The following is a 19,982-nucleotide window of genomic DNA, read 5'->3' on the forward strand; positions in this document are numbered from 1 at the left end:
TACCCTTAAGGACCAGCGGTTATCTTGCCTTCGCATTACATGCCCTGCCCAAGCCCATTTCTTTCTCTTGATTTCGACTAGGATGTCATATATATATATACATATATATATATATATATATATATATATATATATATATATATATATATATATATATATATATATATATATATATATATATATATATATATATATATATATATATTGTCACGGAGTTCTCACGGAGAGACGCTTCAACAGCTGGAGTCGGCAAGAGGAGACGGTAATGGCGGCCGATCCGCGATAGCACGATCGCAACCTCATCATGACCGCGACATGCGCCAACAGCCACCCCTTGAAGACCAGGACCTGCGCACAGACCCACGCTACCGGCCCGGGGCGCCCTTTGATCCCCGCAGTCGGGGGGGACCCTTTGGCGGTGGAACCAGGGATGACCCCCGCATGGCAGGTGGAGCTGGGCGCCCAGGACCCCCTGCCGCTGCAAACCCAGTCATATCCGCACAGGACCAGGAGAAAGCTGCACTTATCATGCAGGTGCTGCAGCTTTCAGACCAGCAGATCGCGTTGCTGCCTCCGGACCAGCGCCAGAGCATCATGGTGCTCAAGGAACAGATTGCCCGCAGTACCCAGCACCTCCACCAAATTGTCACGGAGTTCTCACGGAGAGACGCTTCAACAGCTGGAGTCGGCAAGAGGAGACGGTAATGGCGGCCGATCCGCGATAGCACGATCGCAGCCTCATCGTCTTCGCGGACAGCTTGCGCCACCTGGCAACACTAGGTGGCAATATATATATATACTGTACCCGTGGCCTTAAGGTTTCATCTGTTGTGAAGTCATCGTTTGGGCCAAACCGAGTTGCGGTTCCCTAGATTTTCAGTTTTATAATACTTCTACTGTATTTTTATACTCTTGTCGCAGGGAGAGAACACTGACCAATCTAATGTGTCCTCACCTGAAAATGCCCAGAAAACATAAGCAACTGCTCTTTAAGGGCGTCTTCCGCGAAGTGTGGTAGAGGCCACGCACCAGAGGCATTTCGCTTCCTTGCAGTTGTGATCACGTCAGTGATTTAAACATGTGGCAGCATTCCCTTTATTTTCATTGAGATCCGCCTAATATTCTCGAAGATTGCTATGAATCATTGTGCCGCTTGACATTTCGAATAAGCGCCTTTTCAGTCGTATCGATCTGATTGTGCTACGTCGAAGATGGAACCGAAGTTCGTGTGCAGAGCGAAATCGGTTCTGAACATTGAATACACTTTGAAATTTCAGCCAGTTTTGAAATTTTGCGTTTGCTTCTGTCAGATGCAAACATTGAAGTAGCTCCCCCGGCAATTGCGATAGTCGAGAGAGATGCGTTGTTTCATCTTATATTGATCAGAAAGGCCAAATAAGATGTCCAACATTCATGCTTTTGTGTGAGCGCTGAAACGATTTTGTTTATAAATAAGCCACATTGTCACCAACACGACAACGAAGACTTGGTCTCCTCGGCTCGTTTAAAAATAGATATAATTTGAGGAAAAGTACCCACGAACGAAGGCACCTGTCTTGTTTCATGTTTTCTGTTGTTGTTTTATTCTGGAATTTTTCTACTCTATGAGGCACATTATCTGAAACAATTGACGGCTGCTTAACTTCTTTTCTTGTGAATGATAGAAGCCTACTGAGGGCTGGGATAAATTCTGCTTTTTTTTTTCAGTAAAGCAAAATGTTTTGTTCGCGTTCTTGTTCTGACGGAGAGAAAAATTTCGCAACTTCTGATGAGCAAACAAGAGTAGGCAAGTGAAAGTCACGTCATTAGACTAATCAAGCCAAAGTGACCGTAACCAAGCCTAGCTAAGAGGATGTTTCTTTCTATTTTAGTTTGTGGTGTTGACCAATAAAAAATAGTGGTTTTATTTTGCAGCTCAATGATGATTGACTACAAACTAGAAAGGAATCGGCCATAAGTCGCCGGATGATCCAACCCCATGGCTTCCGAATTTCGCATCCGGTGCTCTACCAACTGAGCTAAGCGGTTGTCCAATTTTCAACTGTTGTGGGTATTTATGTTGCGTGGATCCTAACCTTGAGAGAGTTCACCAGCACCGCGTCCTTTTCATAGCGGCGGATGTAATATTAACAACAGCAGAAGTCGAAGATTAGGCAGCTGCCACCTTGGCTCAGTTAGTAAAGCACCTTACGCGAAATTCGGAAGTCGCAAGTTCGAATACGTATATTTATTCTTTCAGCGATAATATAATTGCGCTAGTAACTTCACACTAATCGACACCGTACATTAAAAGCAGGAAACTGGAAAAAACAGGAATGTGCTTTTTAATTGTTGAACTAAAACTCTTCGACTATTTCGTCTTTGGTGGTGGTTATTTTCAAACCGCCGGACCTATAGTAATGGGAAAAGTTAGGTTTGAGACAATTGAAGACGATGGTAGATATCGACGTGGCTTTAAAATCGGGAGCTGTGTCTGTTGGACTTTAAAGCTAAGCTGTGCATGGTTTTTATCTGCATAATCGGTGGAAATTTTCGCGGAAATGGCAGCTTCAAGAAAGGAGCATATTCAAGCGAAACGATTGAAGGTTGCTTTTCTGTGGATTAATAATACTGTTTTCATGGCTACTGCAGAGAAAGAATTGGCATGTGCTCGCTGTGGACGGTCACCAAATAATGCTCCATTTAAAGCACTCTACAGCAGAGCAGGGAACAAAAAAAAACACTTTGCCTTGATCTGACGGGCCCAGATCGTTGCATGAATTTTTCTGGCATCCTGACACAAATGCTGCTCAATTCTTAGATGTGCGCGTAGCAAACGAGGTTGAGCACCTAGCAACAAAATAGGGAACTATTTTTTCTATCTTTTTTTGTGTTGCGTGGCATTCATAGAAATGAATTTTATGTTTTTTTGAGCTTCTGATGTCCTGCAGAATGCACTTTGTGCAAGAATCAATACCTTTGTCTCTTGCGCAGAAGGCATTATTTGTATTCTTTTCTCTTTACTAGGCGAAAGTTTTTTATTATGACAGTGCTTCAGTTGTTATACTTAGCATATATTTTGTTCTAATAAAGCTTGTTTTGCTCGTGATAAGTAACAATATTATTTTAACCTAATTGCTGTTACAACTTCAAAAGTGCTTTGTTGTTAATCTTCACCGGAATTAAGCTTAACACATTTTGTAAGACTGCGGCGCTCTCTCGTTCTTTCCGTCAATTTTGCAACGCTAAGAAAAGAAGACATTTTATTGGCGATAATGAGAAAAGTACACGAAGAACTATCTCATGATTTAAATAGTCCAACTGACTAAAATTAATTTGCCTGTGCTTTGTTTTCATGCGCGTCCAATGCATTTGTCTTTTTAGGTGATGATGCGTTCTCTGATAAACTGAATACTTATTTCTTTAAAACATCCCTTCCTCCTTTTGCTGCTAACACTCGCTCTCAAAGAGAAAGAAAAGTGGTAGAGGAAAGTGGTAGAGGAAAGAATAACCTCCGTGCCTCTCTTTCAAACAGTTTAGAAGGCATTGTTCTATGTAAATTTTGCTTAATTTCAAGAACTAAGATTCCGAGTTCCATCAGAATCAATACCTTTACCACTTTTCTTTTTTGATATGTCAATTGTTGCACCTATTTCAGAAAATAATGGACCCGTATTCCGCTAGGCAGACGGTACGCAAATAGTAGCGAGACACTGACGCTATAAGAAAACATTTTCATGTTCAACAAGATTTCGGGCTAGTCCTAAATGACTCCGCAATGAATGAATTAAGTTAGTCATAAAATACACAAAAATGAATTTATTCATTTATTTACAAATACTGCAGGCCCTTCTCGGGCCCATGCAGAAGTGGATGCAAGGCAAAAAAAAATTACAATGGCGAATCGAACAAGGAAGGCAGGTATATGCGCAGATAAATACACAATACAATTTCATCCTTACAGGGGCATCACAGCGGGAATGATGTTGGATCAAGGAGATTAACCTGTACTAAGAAAGATTACACTGTGTTGCAGTTCACAACAGTGGATGATAGTTTATTCCAGTAATGAATAGCTAAAGGGAACGAGGAATATTTGTCAACATCAATGTGGCTTATAGGTTGACGAAATGCTTTCATATTGTTAGTCCTTGAGGAGTGGAGGAATGGTTGCTGAAGGCATGTTTTTTTTGTTATGTTATTTGCCGAAGTATTTAAAGCAAAATAAATATCATTCTATATTAGCAGGCTGAAAAAATTGTTTAGATTATGCATGCTTTCCTAGTATTCTCATGTCCAAAGTCAAATACTGAAGATTATTTCTTGACTTGTAAATGCCTTAGAAAAGCCATTATTCTTTATTGTGTCCTCATTTAAGAGAAGCTGGGTGTTTTATTAGGACGATTTGAAGTTTAATGTATGTAAGGAAGGCGTACAATAAAAACCGTAGCTTAAACGTGTTACACTCTGATATATTTTGTGTACTTTTGCTACGCGTTTTTTAAGTAATGTGAACTCAGTATTTAAATGCGCCGTAAATAGGTTATTAATATGATTTCTAATGTTAAAAAGACAGGTTGTACTGAATATTTATATACGCCCGACCTTCTCTGCTTACCGAAACTCTAGCATATAAGCACATCTAAAAAAATCTTTTGTACGCCTCCCAATTCTCTTCGAGGTCTTTATTCTCGCGACTGTGTTATACTGCTTGAAATGCGCGTACATTCCCAACGTGTACGAAGGTTCTATGTTAAATTTGCTTGCAGGCAGGCATAGAAAGTGCTTTTCTTCATACGAAAATAAAATTAATCATGCGTAGCGAAACTGTGCTGTTACCTTCGGCGCCCTTTTCGCCGTTTTTGTGTGGCTTATTTTTCATTTGGCAGTTTTCGCGTTTCTGCTAGAGTTTGTTTTCCCATTGCAATATTCTAGATAGTGCTCGGCTGCCCAGCACTGATACTCATGTCTTATGAGCCTTTCGCAGTCCCGCTTTTTATTTTTTCGTAAGCTATAAAATACTCTTTTTTATTATCCTTATCACGCAACTACCTTTCCACTAATCGCGATTTTTAAAAGACTTGTGGCTATTAATTACTGTGTAAACCTAATTCTGATTTGTTACTTTATATGTTTTACCTAAAGTGATTATTACCTTACTTATTTTTGCTGCAAAAGTGATAATACATTGAAACTCACTCTTTACTGCCTTTAGCACCTCAGAATCCTTGGAAACGTACGTTTAGCGTGCAGACTGATTAACCATTCTTTAGTTTAACTGTTGCACTTTCAGCCATATTCTAAGTTAAAATATCTAATCCGCGAACTAATGCATTTTCAATGCTGGAAAATGAAAATGGACGTCACCTAACTGCGTGTTGTGTAGTTATAATACTGAAAACTACCTTACAGATGAAAAAACAAAGCAAACATGCTGGTCAAATCGCTTCGGCTGCGGCGAACAGTCGCCATTTCCGGGTAACCGGCTATGGAGACCTGCTGAACAATTTTTGTTTCCATCCAATGATAAAATATACTCTTTCATCATAAAGCGTCCAATCTATGCACAGGGGTTCTTTTGACCAGAATTTCTCAACTGATTATTCCCAACAGAGCAAAAGTGTCCGCCAGAATAGTTGCACGATATTCGGGGAACTTGTTTCCTTTACCTGGTGTGCCTGCAAATTAAAGTAATTGTTGCTGTCGGAAACAACACGCAAACATGACAGAAACAATGAACCCAGAACGATACCTTGATTCTGTGAGAACCCTTATGTGGTCCTTATGTGGTCAAGACATTAGCTATTGAGTAGTGAATCGATAAAGAAATATTCTCTTTTTTGAAGAGCACGTATTCTGTAAAAACATATTAAAGGACACTCGAGCAAGACATTAAAAATCACAAGTAGTTTCTTCTTGGCCGAACTGTATGCAATAAAATCGGACTCTTAGCAAAATATTCAGTGCGTTTTTCAGACAATCGATCATGCTTTTTCTTCCGGGGAGGTCTGTTTTGAGATCACCTTTGAAGAATGCTGTGTGAGCTGATATGTTTCACCCTGATCTAGATTGTCTTCAAACGAGATTTTGTGGAATTTTTTGTTCTTTCTCTACTTATGACGCGAATTTGTTCCCAATATTTGTATCTTACAAAATGCAGTATATGGCATACTGCCACGTCTAAACAACCACAGACTGTAGCATAGTGCAAACAGCAGTTGCCACAGAACAGCGGTTGGCCTAGGACTGCGAACACCTCAACGTAAACTGAAGGTCGCTTTCGCATCTGCTTCCTTGTCTCGCGGAAGCGCATGTTTGTCATTAGCGTAGAACGAAAACGAGAAACAGTGTCAACAATGTGTACCCAGTCAATCACGCAATGCATTCGTTGCCTTTTAGGTCAACGTTTTCTCTTTTTAAGATTACTTTTTTAAATATCTAGCTCAGAAAATTGTGCCTGCTTGTCGGTCATAATTAGGATTTGACCCATGTTCATCAATTCGGGCTCTATATTTGCACGGAGCTCTGTTTGACAAAATAGGCTTTGGGTTTGGAAACGCAGTTTTCATGACACTGTAGTAACACTGCTGCCCGATGTCCGATAACAGAGAAAACATTCTGTTTTCGTCCTTTAACATATTGATTACATCTAGATACCTATTAATATTCCGCAAATCAAAGTGCAGACAAACTCTTATGCGATCCTCGGTGTATCGTTTTAATATGACAGAACCCAAAGGTTTGTTATATCCGACTTTTACACTGTAATGTTATATCCTAGGTGAGAAATTTTCGTTTCCATCATCCGAGGCCAACACACTAAGTTTGTTACATCAGAGATTCAGACTGGAAACATGTTTATAACCGTGGTGGCATACTTTCTTTACAACTTGATTACGAACGAAAGTTTGTTATATTGGAAGATGTATACTTAGGTATGGTATGTCGAAGGTTAACTCACTAAAGTTCGTTGCATCTGAGGTGATATAAAAAAGTTCGTTACTCCAGCGATTAAGACATGAAGTACTGTTACTGCAGAGGTGGTGTACAATTGCTTACCACGATGGGCAAGTGGCAACTTGCCCACCTGATTGCAAGCAGGCTGCTTTCCACTGCATGGCTACTGACAGACAGCGGTGACCATATTCGCTTGCGCAGCCAGCGCCTTGTAATGCTATCGCAGCAATTAAAATGTTTTTCAGGTATCCAGCATAATTAACTCCCGTCGTCTCAGAATCCAAACATGGAACCCTGCGGCCTATTTGCGAACGCCGTGACACCTACAGCCAAAAGATACTTGGTGTCATTTGAATGACGCGGGCTTTTGCTCTAGTACACAATTTGAGTATCTGTGCACTGCGTGCTGAATCCTGCAACTTCATTTCCTCGGCGCAAACCCAGCAATTTGAGCTGTTTGGCGGCACTTGAAGATTTCCTGCAGCCCTTTTGAAGTGATTATTATAAGCCTGAGTTGAATTCTTGGCGCTGCAGAGCCTATCCGAAGAGGGCTGAACAATTCAATACAAGTGTAGAGTATGCTTTGAATAAATCAGCTATATAGCATTAATACTGTCCTGGTATGAATTCGATTTTCGGTTCTCCCCTTAATTTTAGTTCAATAACCCTAATGCATGCATATGCTGAGCCAAATGCGCGGACCGCTAAGCGCGACAAGTGCACTCGGCTGTTAGCGCAATAACATCGGTTAGCGGTTACTGGGCGGTTACAGAAGTCCGCCTCTGAGACGGACCCCCTTGGCACATTGCGGACGCTGCGGCAGCGTTTCGATGGAGCCAAAACCCGAAAAAGCACACATCTTCAGGGTGATGTATGTGCACGTTGAGTTTTACACGCCCCACTATGAAGCAAATTTCCAACATTTACTTCGAAGACTGCCCCGCCGCGGTGGCTCAGTGGTTAGGGCGCTCGACTACTGATCCGGAGTTCCCGGGTTCGAACCCGACCGCGGCGGCTGCGTTTTTATGGAGGAAAAACGCTAAGGCGCCCGTGTGCTGTGCGATGTCAGCGCACGTTAAAGATCCCCAGGTGGTCGAAATTATTCCGGAGCCCTCCACTACGGCACCTATTCTTCCTTTCTTCTTTCACTCCCTCCTTTATCTCTTCCCTTACGGCGCGGTTCAGGTGTCCAAAGATATATGAGACAGATACTGTGCCATTTCCTTTCCCCAAAAACCAATTAAAAAAAAAACTTCGAAGACTACTGGCAATTCGCGTATGTTATTCTCCGATAACCGTGATAAAAATCTAGCTACATTTGCCATCACTAATCAAGTTCTTTTCATTGTCCACTTTTGGACATCATTAACTATTATATACAGAGTACTACTATCTTTGAAACAGCTTCTGCGGCCTGTGGTGTGCGAAATTCTTCTTACTACCTGAAGACAAAGATACAGCTGCCTGCATTGTGACCAAATTATAGAAAAAACTCCAATGCATGAATTATGTTTTCTTGCACCGTATGGTTCAGGTGTCCAACGATATATGAGACAGATACTGCGTCATTTCCTTTCCCCAAAAACCAATTATTATTATTATTATTATTAATTCATACTGTTAGCGCCTCAGAAGCCCTTGTAGGCAAGAATGCACTTGTTGACTTTTCTCATAGGGAAGACACTTTACGATTCACTTTACGCTTTTCCTCTCCTTTTTATCATTATTTGCCACTTGTGTTACTCGATTGTGCTTGTTCCCTACCTTAGCACTCCTTCCCTCTCCCTTCTCCGTCCTCCTTTATTGGAGTGCAGGGCATATAGCAGGTGGGTTAGTAAGCCCGAATTAAAGTTTTTGGAATGGAAATATTGGAGCGTGTGACGAACTGCAACTGCTTCTGCCGGAAATTGTGCAGCTCTAGGTGCCTTTGGGTGCGAAGAGAGCTTACTCCAGTATGTTATCCGCTAAATACAAAAAGTAGTTTCAACTTACACGGGCTGCATACTATATATGACACGTGGCGAAGAAGAATGTTGTTTCTGAGGGATGCCGTAATGAAAAGCTGCTGATCCAGTGTTTCCAAAGAAGCCTGCCCATTAGAATATTATCGCCGCAGGTTGCTTCATGAACCTTAAACTGTCTAAGCAAGCTCCACGGCACGACCACTCTGACACAGGGAGGATGAATGACCGCTTTGGTTTGGATAAAAAATACTGCTACATTTTGTCCGTTTTTATGTGTTTGTCATCTCTCTATAATTAAGTTCTTTCTTTCTTTGTTTGGGTAAAAAACTACTTTTCTCACAATGCATTAATAAATGTTCCCCTATTAGACAACCTTGCCAAATTAGACGTGAGATATCAAAAAGGAGTTATGTTTTGCTGTCAGTGCACTTCATTGTATTAGTACTTCTGTCATCAGTTCTTCTAGCACTTCCAGCGAGTGAAACTAATATTAATTTCAGTTGAAGATTGAAACGGGGCATATTAGTAATAAATGACTTACCTTTGCACCAGCCCCGGTGGCTAAGTGGTTAGTGGGCTCGGCTGCTCAGCCTCCGAACGCTGCGTCAATCGTGGCTGCAGCGGCTGCGTATCAAGGAGGCGAAACACGAGAGGTGCCAGTAAACTCTACAATATGAGAGCACCTCGAAATAATTCAAAATAATCTGAATGTTCTAAGTTCGGCGTCCCTCAAAGCCATATAGGTCGCTTTTCGACTTTAGCTCCATAATTCTTTCCATCCGCACTTTCCTATATCAGCTATTTTTAAAACAGAGCTACTCGCCGGCGTCGGTAAACACGCCTTTTTAAAGCAGCGGTCAATAGGAACAATTTGTTATAAGTTAAGAAAACCATAGAAACACAAAAGAGGTGAGTCCAAAAGTTATAATTAGCCGGAATTCGTTCTCGCACAGTGTAAGGCCTCTCAAATCGAATAACAAAGTTCTCGTCTCAGATACGTTCTTCCAGAATCATCATTCAGTTTGCTCATGAAAACAGCTGGTTTTACATCTAGGCCAGAAAATGTTTGGAACAAGACAGTTCTGATTAAATTCAAAGAATATTAAAATTTATTTGGCGCCGGAATTAAGCGTTTCTTGTAAGAGTAACAACCGCCTTCATTAACCGCTAGAACTTGAAAATTAGGTTGCTGATGTTTCAATGTGTCTGGTCCTTAAGAGCTCATAGTAATTATTCCTACTTTATAGTGAGAGATGCATTGAGAAGTGTACGCTAAAAGCACTATGTGGCAATATTACCGCCATAGCAAATGGTAAATTAAAACCCTCCCTTGTAGCTGGGCAGTGGTTGTGGTATACCAGGCTGGCTAAGGAGCTGGTCGATTGCAGTTAATAACCGTACAGCCGCATTACCTTAGATGGCATGGTGTATTTTTCCTGAATTCAGATTATTTATAAACCAGCTGGCCCCGCCGCGGTGGCTCAGTGGTTAGGGCGCTCGACTACTGATCCGGAGTTCCCGGGTTCGAACCCGACCGCGGCGGCTGCGTTTTTATGGAGGAAAAACGCTAAGGCGCCCGTGTGCTGTGCGATGTCAGTGCACGTTAAAGATCCCCACGTGGTCGAAATTATTCCGGAGCCCTCCACTACGGCACCTCTTCTTCATTTCTTCTTTCATTCCCTCCTTTATTCCTTCCCTTACGGCGCGGTTCAGGTGTCCAATGGTATATGAGACATACTGCGCCATTTCCTTTCCCCCCCAAACCCAATTATTATTATTATAAACCAGCTGTGCATGGTACGACGGGTTGAGGAAGGTTGTGGTACGGGAGTGTAGTTGAGCAAAGCTGTCAGTATCTATCTGAAGCTCGCAATAGCATGAAGAATTTTGTCTCCTAGTGTAGAATTTCAGTTCCCTTGATGATGCTATAACATTGAAGTGAACGAGAAAGCAAGAAGCAGTTTGAAGCTCTGAGGCTCCTCATACCTGTACATGAAATATAGAATATTGCAACTTTAATTCAGGAATCTAAAACGTTTTTGAGACGACTAAAATTATTTTTACTCCTCTTATACTTACCAAACGGAGTCTTCGTGGAAAGATAAGGATTGAAGCTTCACATATTAGCATGTCATATTAATATGTCTCCAAATTTTCACGATCAACATCACAAGCCAAGTGAATTTTAAAAATTACCCCTATAATTGGGGCCAGGGGAGCATTCCCGCCTTGATTCTATGTAATTCCACTGCTTTGTCACAAAACATTTTTTTTTCTTCACAATCTACGCTTAAAAAAGAAAATCAGGTTTCGTACTGTAGAAACACAAAGCTGCAATTTTTAGCGGGCTTTTACAAACAAGAAATGGTAGTTAAGAAGGCGAACGTGTTACTATCAGAACTATGATAGTGACTGGGTGGTGAAATAAAAGACAGGCACGAAGCGGTGGAAGAATCACACCTAAGTCTGTTCACCTAATGTCCTTGTATTTTAACTTTACTCATTTTCACAGTCTGCATATGTGCTCAGACGGGACAGTTGTAAGCAAAGCTCTACGTATTTCATACTCCACAGCTACTATATTTCTGTGTGCAACCCACAGATATACAAAGTGTCAGTCGCTTAGTGCCAGTCTAAACCCCAACGCGCCTATAAAATAGAATTAGGCGCAGATAGGTTGTAGGAATAGTAAGAGCCTCTTTCCACGCTTATCTTTGCTAGCTGATTTTCCGGCGAGAAAACTATTGGCCCTTGCCCGTATAATTGTATACGAACGTACCACCATTATCCAACGTACCGCCATTTGAAGGACAGCTTTTCTCATTTCGTGTCAATGTTCTTTTCCGTCTCTTGTGTGCAGTTTTATTTCCTTGAAATAAATAACAACACGACGCATAGCATAAGCTGATGGTGAAATATATCAGGCATCGCATTTTCACAAACTGGCCTTGCGCGGTTATATCTCCTTGTCATTGAGTCCGTGAAATGCACTCTGTTGTCACCAGCCCCCCCCCCCCCACCCCGCAATATTCATAAAGGATGATGAGTTAAGAGTTAAACAGGTGAACGCAATGATTGCTCCACAAAACCGCATAAAAGGTGCCAGAATTTCATTATGTGAAATATTTTCAAAGTGAACATTCACCACCGTGAGCATTCAGGCAACAACGCGATCGTAACTTACGTGATCTTAAACAGTGAATTGCGCGGTGGCTACTCGATATGAGCAGGACAACATAATCCCACATGTCAGAAAGCTCTCATAGGTGATGCGGAAAAGTTGTGCCTTGGAAACAGTTAAAGACATACAGTAGTAGTAGTAGTAAAAGACTTTTATTCGGCCATAATTTATCGGCCGAGCATGTCGACTGCTTGGGCGACCAGAAGCCGCTGTTCTTCTTCCCCTTCAGCGCCAAGCCAGTCGAGCCAGGTGGTGATGGATAGAAAGGGTGGGGGAAGGAACCCGACTGCTGAGCAGCCGGTCAATAGAAGAGGCAATGGGCCAGGTCCACATAGATACAGAGGCAGATGGGATAGGAAGGGTCCGATCGATAGCGATAGAGGAAGAGGCGGGACGGGGTGATAACTGCATTCATCTGAATGTGCCGAAGAAGGCGAGACTCCGGCACCGTGAGTGATGGATGAGGGGGAGGGTAAAGGCGTTTGTCGAGGCGGAGCTCAAGGTAGACCTCTTTTATGGTGCGGCGAAGGGTGAGTCTCCCACCGTCCTCCGAGGGCTTGGGCCAGGGGATCAACGGTGCCCGGAAAAGTGTGTCGCGGGCGAGCTGATGGGCCAGCTCATTGCCGTCAATCCCTGAATGCCCAGGGACCCAGCGGAGGAAAACGATGGAAGGCTGCAGTGCGGAGACCGCTTGTTCGACCTCCTGTTGGAGAGAAGAGGTCAGGGTGCGTTTCTGTATGTGGTGTATAGCGGCTTATGATGCTGAATAGACTGTGTACTCTTGGAGAGAGGGAAGGAGGGCAAATAACTGGAGGGCATGCGCAATGGCGAGGACCTCGAGGGACAATGCGTCTGGAGGGTGTAGATACGGCCCGCTGGTGTGGGGTTCAGGAGCAGGGAGGTGTGGATGGTACAGGGCGTAGCCGCAGGAACCTCGAGGAGCCACGAAGGAGGCATCCGTGTAAGCTACACCCTGGGTATCAAGGAGAGGGGAATGGTGCTGTGCGGCCGCATGAAGACGTCCGGCGTGCAGGACGGGGGACATGTTGGTCGGGAGGGGAAGGATACGAAGATTGGGAGCGGGGGTGGGAATAGGAGAGGTTAACGGGGAGATTGAAATGGGCGAGATACCCGCTTGAGTCAATAACCACTGACCCTGACGGGTAAGGGAAAGCCGGCCAAGCTGCGAGTCACGATGGAGACTGAGAAGAGAACGAAGAGGATGGAAGAGGCCTGTGGCAAAGAGCTTAGTGGTAGAGGTAGTGATAGGGAGGTTGAGAGCTGCCTTGTAGAGGCCCACAAGGGCAGTCTCGAGAGCGTTAAGTTGAGTCTGAGTGAAGGAAGTGTAGGGTGCAAAGTACAAGACCTTGTTGAGGGCCAGCGCGTGGGCAACGCGGCACGCGTGAGCCTCGTGGAGACCTGAGCGTCGAGTGACCACGCGCCGCAGCAGGTGAGTTACAGAGTGGCTGGTGGTGACAGCGCGGTGGCGGGCTTGCACATTCTTAGCCGCATGCAAAGAGAAGCCAAGATCTTTGCACTATGTGATGACAGGAATGGGAGAGCCAGAAAGGTGGAGAGAGACGAAGTGGTTGTGTGAGCGCTGGTAGGAGGAATGGTTGAGAAGGAGAAGCTCGGATTTCTCAGGAGCAGGATATTCCGCTAGGTGGCGCCGCCCTGTTTAGCTGGCTGCCTATCGTGCTCCGCTTTCACCTGCCCCTGGCCTAGTCCAGGGCTTCGCCCGCCCCTGGATTTCCTCTCCATCGTTTCCGGAAGGCTTCCGAAGCACGTGGATACCATCGGCATCACGGCCCGCTGCCGGGCTGGCCCTCCAAGCGCCTCAAAAAGTCTGAAGCGCCGCGGCGCCTCGCTAACCCTAACGCGCCGCGTCTGCACCTCTGCAATGCAGCGTCTGACAAAGCCCCTGCAGCCCAGACCCACTGATGCCGCCACCGCGGGGCCTACTCCAACCGCCCACGCCACCGCGCAAAATCCTGTCGCAACCAACACTGTGAGCGACGCTGGGAGCTCCGGATAGACGGCCGCGGCGCAGCCGGCAGCGTTCGTCGTCGCCGCAGCGTCCACTGCTCGCCAACTCCACGCTCTAAGGGACGCCAACACCTTTGGGCCCATAGACGCGTCGCAGCCGCCTGCGTTCGTCGACGCCGCCGGTGCCGCCGTGCCTACAACAGCCACATTACCCGCTGACACCAAGACCTGCAGCCCGGCACCAGCGTCGCAGATTGCGCCTCAGGCTGACGATTCGTCGGCAGACATGGACTTCATGGCGTCCCCGGTAGACGACACTCCATCCCCGGAAATCGGCTGGAGCATCATCGGTGCCAGCCGTAAGCCTGCTTCCGCCACCCGACCCCGCTCCGAGCTCATCACTGTTGGCATGCAACTCCCTCCTGGTACCCTCAATCCCAAGCTGCCTCTCTACGACGTGCTCGCCGCAGTCACCTCCGCTGCACAACTTTCCTCCAAGACCAGTGCAGACATCACCCTACAGGCCAAGCCAGCCCAAAGCCTTGTGTTTTTAAAAACTCATTCTCCTCTCACCGCCCACCTCCTACTTTCTATCACGCACCTTCACCTTCACGGTAAGCCTGTCAGCATCAAAACTTATTCCCCCCATCCTCCCATCTCATGCCTCGGCGTCATCCATAACGCCGGTGGCCACTTCACTCCTGATGAGCTCATGCATGATCTAGAATCTTTCAAAACAAATATTATCGCTGCTCGCATGATGGGATCCACTCAATCAGTGCTCATAACGTTCGCTGGTACCGTCATCCCCCACTTTGTATATTTCAATCGCGTGGCCTTCCGGTGCCGTCCTCATAAACCTAATCCTCCCACCTGCCCCCGTTGTCTCACTCTAGGCCACCGCGCCCACCAATGCCCCCAGCACAGCGTTCCGGCAAAGTGCCGTCGCTGTGCTGCTCCTCTACCCGCTGACCCTTCCGCTCATGTGTATGCCCAGCCATGGTGCGTTCATTGCCAGGTGAACACCCACCCCTCCCTCGACCCCACTTGCCCCTTCCTCCTTGCTAAACAACGCGAGTGTGCTAAAGCTGCATACCTCCGACGCCTAGCTTTGCGCCGGGCCACTCAACCCACCACCCCCTCCTCCTCCTCCTCCTCCTCCTCCTCCTCTAATCATGAATATCCATCAGCTCCGATCCCGTCACCACTAGGCTCCTTCGCCGCCATAGTTAAAGGATCCTCGGTGCCAGCGTCCCTCTCTTCCACAACACCCCCCTCTCCATCCTTGACTGACGCGAGCCGCTCCTTCGACCTCCGGCTCGCAATGCTGGAACGCCAGCAGCGAGAGCAGCAGCGCATTTCCCACGATTTACTACAGCAGATACATGCCTTGACTCAAACCCTCCAGAGAACCACCTCCTCTCTTACCTCCCAGCTTAGCAAGCTAAATGAGCACCTTGCCACGTTCCCCACTCCCTCCTCCAGCGCCCAGGTCGCCCCTTTGCCTGACCTTGTCGAAACCACCACACAGGCACATCACACTCGCTTTGTTCAGCTGGAAACTTCGGTTCTCCAGATTCTTACCATCCTCCAAGCACAATCAAAGCAATTGGAATCTTTCACATCTATGCTCCAATCCGTCCATGAGTCACTGCCCCCGGCAAAAAAGAAGGAACGCGTACCATCGCGTTCCTGTCCACTCTCATAATGGCGTTTGGCGAGGACCTCGTAATTGTGCAGTGGAACTGCCGAAATCTTCGCCACAATAAGACCCCCCTCCACCAGTATCTACTCACCCGCCCCTCTCTGCCTCATTTTCTCCTTCTCCAGGAGACCCGGACGGCCCGCAATGTCCCAGGCTACCGCGCCTACCATGCCACTACGGCCACACCACTTGCGTCTATTTATGTACGCAGTGACGTGCTCGTAGAGCAAATTGACATCCCCTCCACCCTCCTTAAATATTTAGTTTGTGTGGTTTATTACCACCCTTCTTCCCGCATCTCACTCGTCCCTTTGTCTTTTTACAACCCCCCTGTCACTTCCTCTTTATTCTCTGCTCTGGGCAAATTCCTTCACTCTCTTCCTTCTACCTCCCATCTCCTCTTTGGTGGTGACTTTAATGCCCCTCACACTCTGGGGCTAGCCACAAACCCTCAAACCCGGCCGCCTCCTGCATTGTCTGGCCCAGGAACGCCACCTCACCCTTCTTAATACTCCTGGCTCTCCTACACGAGCGGGCATTGCCTCACAACGCCCCACGACACCCGACCTCACTTTCTCTCGGGGTTCACTTTCCTTTCACTGGCAGGTGACAGCCGAAACTCTTCTAAGTGACCACTTTCTCATCCATATCACCACCTCTCTTTCCCACATCACTCGCTGTCATCCGGTTATTCACACTGATTGGCATGCTTTTCGCACTTATCTCGCCTCCGACTCCTTTCAATCCTACGACGACTGGACGTCGCGCATCTCTGCAGCGCTCACGCCCAGTAGCCGTCGCGTTCGCTCTCGTTACCCAATCCAAGACCCAGATCCTCACCTTATCCGTTTATGGCGTCGTCGTAAACGTCTTCAACGCTTCTTTCGTTCCCAACCACACAATGCCCAACTTTCCTCCCGGATCACTGCTCTCCGGGCTGAGATCATCGCCCACTGCGCCTCCCTCGAGCACTCTCGTTAGAGTGCTCTTTGTGATGGCCTTGATTCTGCATTGCACTCGCGATCCGCATGGTCTCTCTTTAAATCCCTCCGTGGCACTAAGCCTGCCCTTGCTCCCACTCTAGCTAAAGCCCTCACTCAGGGGACTCCCTCCGAAGTTTTTGATCTACTCGCCTCTCTCTACCTCCCGCCCCCTTTGACACCCCCTACCCGGTGTACTCAGGTGGACCTACCCCCGATCTGGACCAATGCTTCACTCTCCGGGAGCTCGAATCTGCTCTGGCTGCTAATGCTACACGCTCGGCTCCCGGTGAGGATGCCATTACATACACCACACTTCGTAACCTTCCTGACTGCGCCTAAAAAATTCCTCCTTGAAACCTACAATGAGGCCTGGGAGAGCGGCTGCTTCCCGAGCTCCTGGACATCCTCCCTTATTTCTATGATTCCAAAGCCGGGCAAACCTCCCTCTCTCTCTAACCTCCGCCCAATCTCCCTGACGTCGTGCGTTGGTAAGATCCTTGAGCGAGTGGCTCTGACTCGCCTCTCTGATTTTCTTGAGGCACGGGAGTTCTTCCCCCATTCTCTCATTGGCTTCCGACGCCGCGTCTGTACACAGGACATGTTTCTGATTCTCCAGCAAGCGTTCCTGTCCCCTACACCCACTCAAATTTACGCACTTGTGACTGTCGATGTTTGCAAGGCCTTTGACGGTATTTGCCAGGATCACATCCTTTCTCAACTCGCCTCTTTGGATTGTGGCTCCCGCATGTACTCCTATATCCGCTCATTCCTCTCTAAACGTGTGGCTCGCTTTCGAGTAGATACCCACTTGTCTAACCCACACCACGTCACCCGTGGCACTCCTCAAGGTGCTGTTCTCTCTCCTACCCTTTTCAATCTCGCTATGGGCCCTCTCGCCTCCCAGCTAGCTGAAATTCCCGACCTGCATCATATATTTTACGCCGATGACATCACTCTCTGGTGTTCATTTGGCTCTCCCGGTCACGTACAGGACACCCTGCAACGTGGCCTAGATCTCATCGACTCCTCTCTCACCACCGCTGGCCTCTCTCCTGCTCCTGAGAAAGACATGCATTCTCATGATGCACTACAAGAGTGATTTCTACCTGGGTGAAAACAACCTGGGTGAGAACTCGACGCGTTACAGCTTCGCGTGTCACATCTCAGCTGGCAGAATCCTGAAGGACAGCTCTGATGTTTTTTCCACCTCCACGGATATTACAAAACATTTCACAGCAGTTCTTCGGGTTGTTCTTTAAACTTATGCGTCAAATTCCGCAGCAAGGTGGCGCTTTGGTTCAAGGCAAATGAGGTTAAATTTTGTTTCTATTCTTGTAGTGAAACGGGGTGATTTCGACTTCCAAGCTTGCGTGTTTGAATTCGCGGTTTGTATGCTCGATGATATTTGCTCTGTGTTCGGTGATGGACAAAATGCCGAGCTTATTCTCGCTCATCTCCGTTAAATCATGATCTAAGCTATCCCTTATAGTAGCCTCTTATCCAACAAACGCTCGCACAATAAGTTCTGTGGCAGTGACCGCGTCTGAATACTTGGTCTCTCGGGACGCTATCATTTGGGCCAAACGAAGGTTTCTTTCCTTGTCTATGAAGTTTTAAAATACTTGCACAGGCAATTTTGGTAAACAGTTTTTCTGTGTCGGAGATAGAGAACTCTGGGGAATGCGATGTGATTACCAACTTGAAAGGATAAAAAAAACATTCGAAATTGCAAACGTCAGAAGAATTTGTTTCTTTGTGTTTGTAGTCAATTCAGTGCTTAATAAACGCAAAAACGGGCGCTAAATTTTTACTCAGCTGCGTTTAACCTTCCTCTGATGTGTTTATGAAATCTCACTGACGTCGACATTTTGAACATGTGCATTTTCTGTCCAGTCGATCAGGGTGTGCTAAGCAGCTTACAACTGTTTTCATTTTGAAGCGCGCAATTATATATGTACATGAAAATAAATTTGTCAGCCTAGTTTGATCATTTGCGCTGTATTCTACTGAATGCAAACGTCGAAACGGCTCCCTCCGTGATTAAAACAGTCGAGATCAGTGCGTCTTGAGGTCTTATATTTAGGAAAAAGGTCAAAAACGACGAGAAGTATCCGAGCATTTGCGTTTGTGCAAGCAGAATTCCGCCTATGAATGAGTCATGAATTCACTAGCACGAGAACGCAGAATTGTCGTCGCCGCAGCACCTTTGAGAGTTGCCAATTTGGCTTAAAATTGGCACCACCAGACACGTTTGTCTAAATTCCTGATTTCTCAACCCTCCAGATTTTGTTTTAATGCCGGAATTTTTTACTTTTCCAGAAACATTCCTTACTAGAATTCACCGATTTCTGCCTGCGCTTCGTGCGGCAACAGAAGTGAACTAAAATATTTCATCGATGCTCTCATTTTTGATGAGAAAAATTTGCAATGCTTGTCACAGAAAAGCTTCGATATCGAATGCAACTTCCTTCTTATCCTCTAATCTGGGGCGGATGCGGAGAAACAATTTTACTAAATGCAGCTAATATTGGTGACCATAAAAATCGTAATGAAATCCAATTAATAGCTGCGACATTCAAAACGCCCTCTATGGCCATCATTCACAAGGAATGATGAGCTACAATATGGACCAACTGAGCAAGGTTAAATTTCGAAATTGTCGCATCTCTATACTCATCTCTATAATATTGCACGAAAGCAAAGTTTTTTGCAGGTAGACACCACCGCCATATACCTGAAAGCGCGATTGAGCTTTCCCCGGACCCAAGGAGCCTGCATCAACTTTTTCATCGTCAGTGCCAACTTACACAATGTACGTCAACGGCCTCTACCCTAGTACCGCGTTTCTGCAGCAACGTTGACAGCGCCAACGAGTATTTCTCTAGCGCACGGTTCTGCCCCAGCGTTGTCCACGCGAACGCATGCAGTTCAAATCTGTCACTACCGCCACATAGATCAAGGTGCGGATATTAGTTTGATAGCAGTGGTACTTTGCGCGTAAGGCGATGTGCGATGCACAGCACCAGAGTGTTTTGCAGTTTAACAATAGTGGTTTTCGGCTACGGCGGTAAGGTAGTGCTCTCGCGGAGTGGCCAACGAAGCTGACCTGTTCGTGCCACTGCGGGTTCGAATCTCAGTCAGTCATATTTACTTAATTTCTTTTTATTTATTTCTTTACTTGGCAAAAACCCACAAATACCGCATGGATACAAACATCCCAACATCTT

At 45.9% G+C, this 19,982-nt stretch overlaps 1 protein-coding gene across 1 annotated transcript in view; it reads left to right on the forward strand.

Moving 5' to 3' along the window:
• Positions 1-311: 311 nt before the first annotated feature.
• Positions 312-19,982, forward strand: part of LOC144134332 (uncharacterized) — a 29,876-nt gene continuing 10,205 nt past the window's right edge. Inside the window, exon 1 of the mRNA XM_077667269.1 lies at positions 312-701. Within this exon, the coding sequence (XP_077523395.1) occupies positions 316-701 (386 nt within the window). The 5' untranslated portion in view covers positions 312-315. The remainder of the gene's footprint in view (positions 702-19,982) is intronic.

The sequence above is a fragment of the Amblyomma americanum genome, chromosome 5, assembly GCF_052857255.1.
Source record: "Amblyomma americanum isolate KBUSLIRL-KWMA chromosome 5, ASM5285725v1, whole genome shotgun sequence".
Lineage (NCBI taxonomy): Eukaryota > Metazoa > Arthropoda > Arachnida > Ixodida > Ixodidae > Amblyomma > Amblyomma americanum.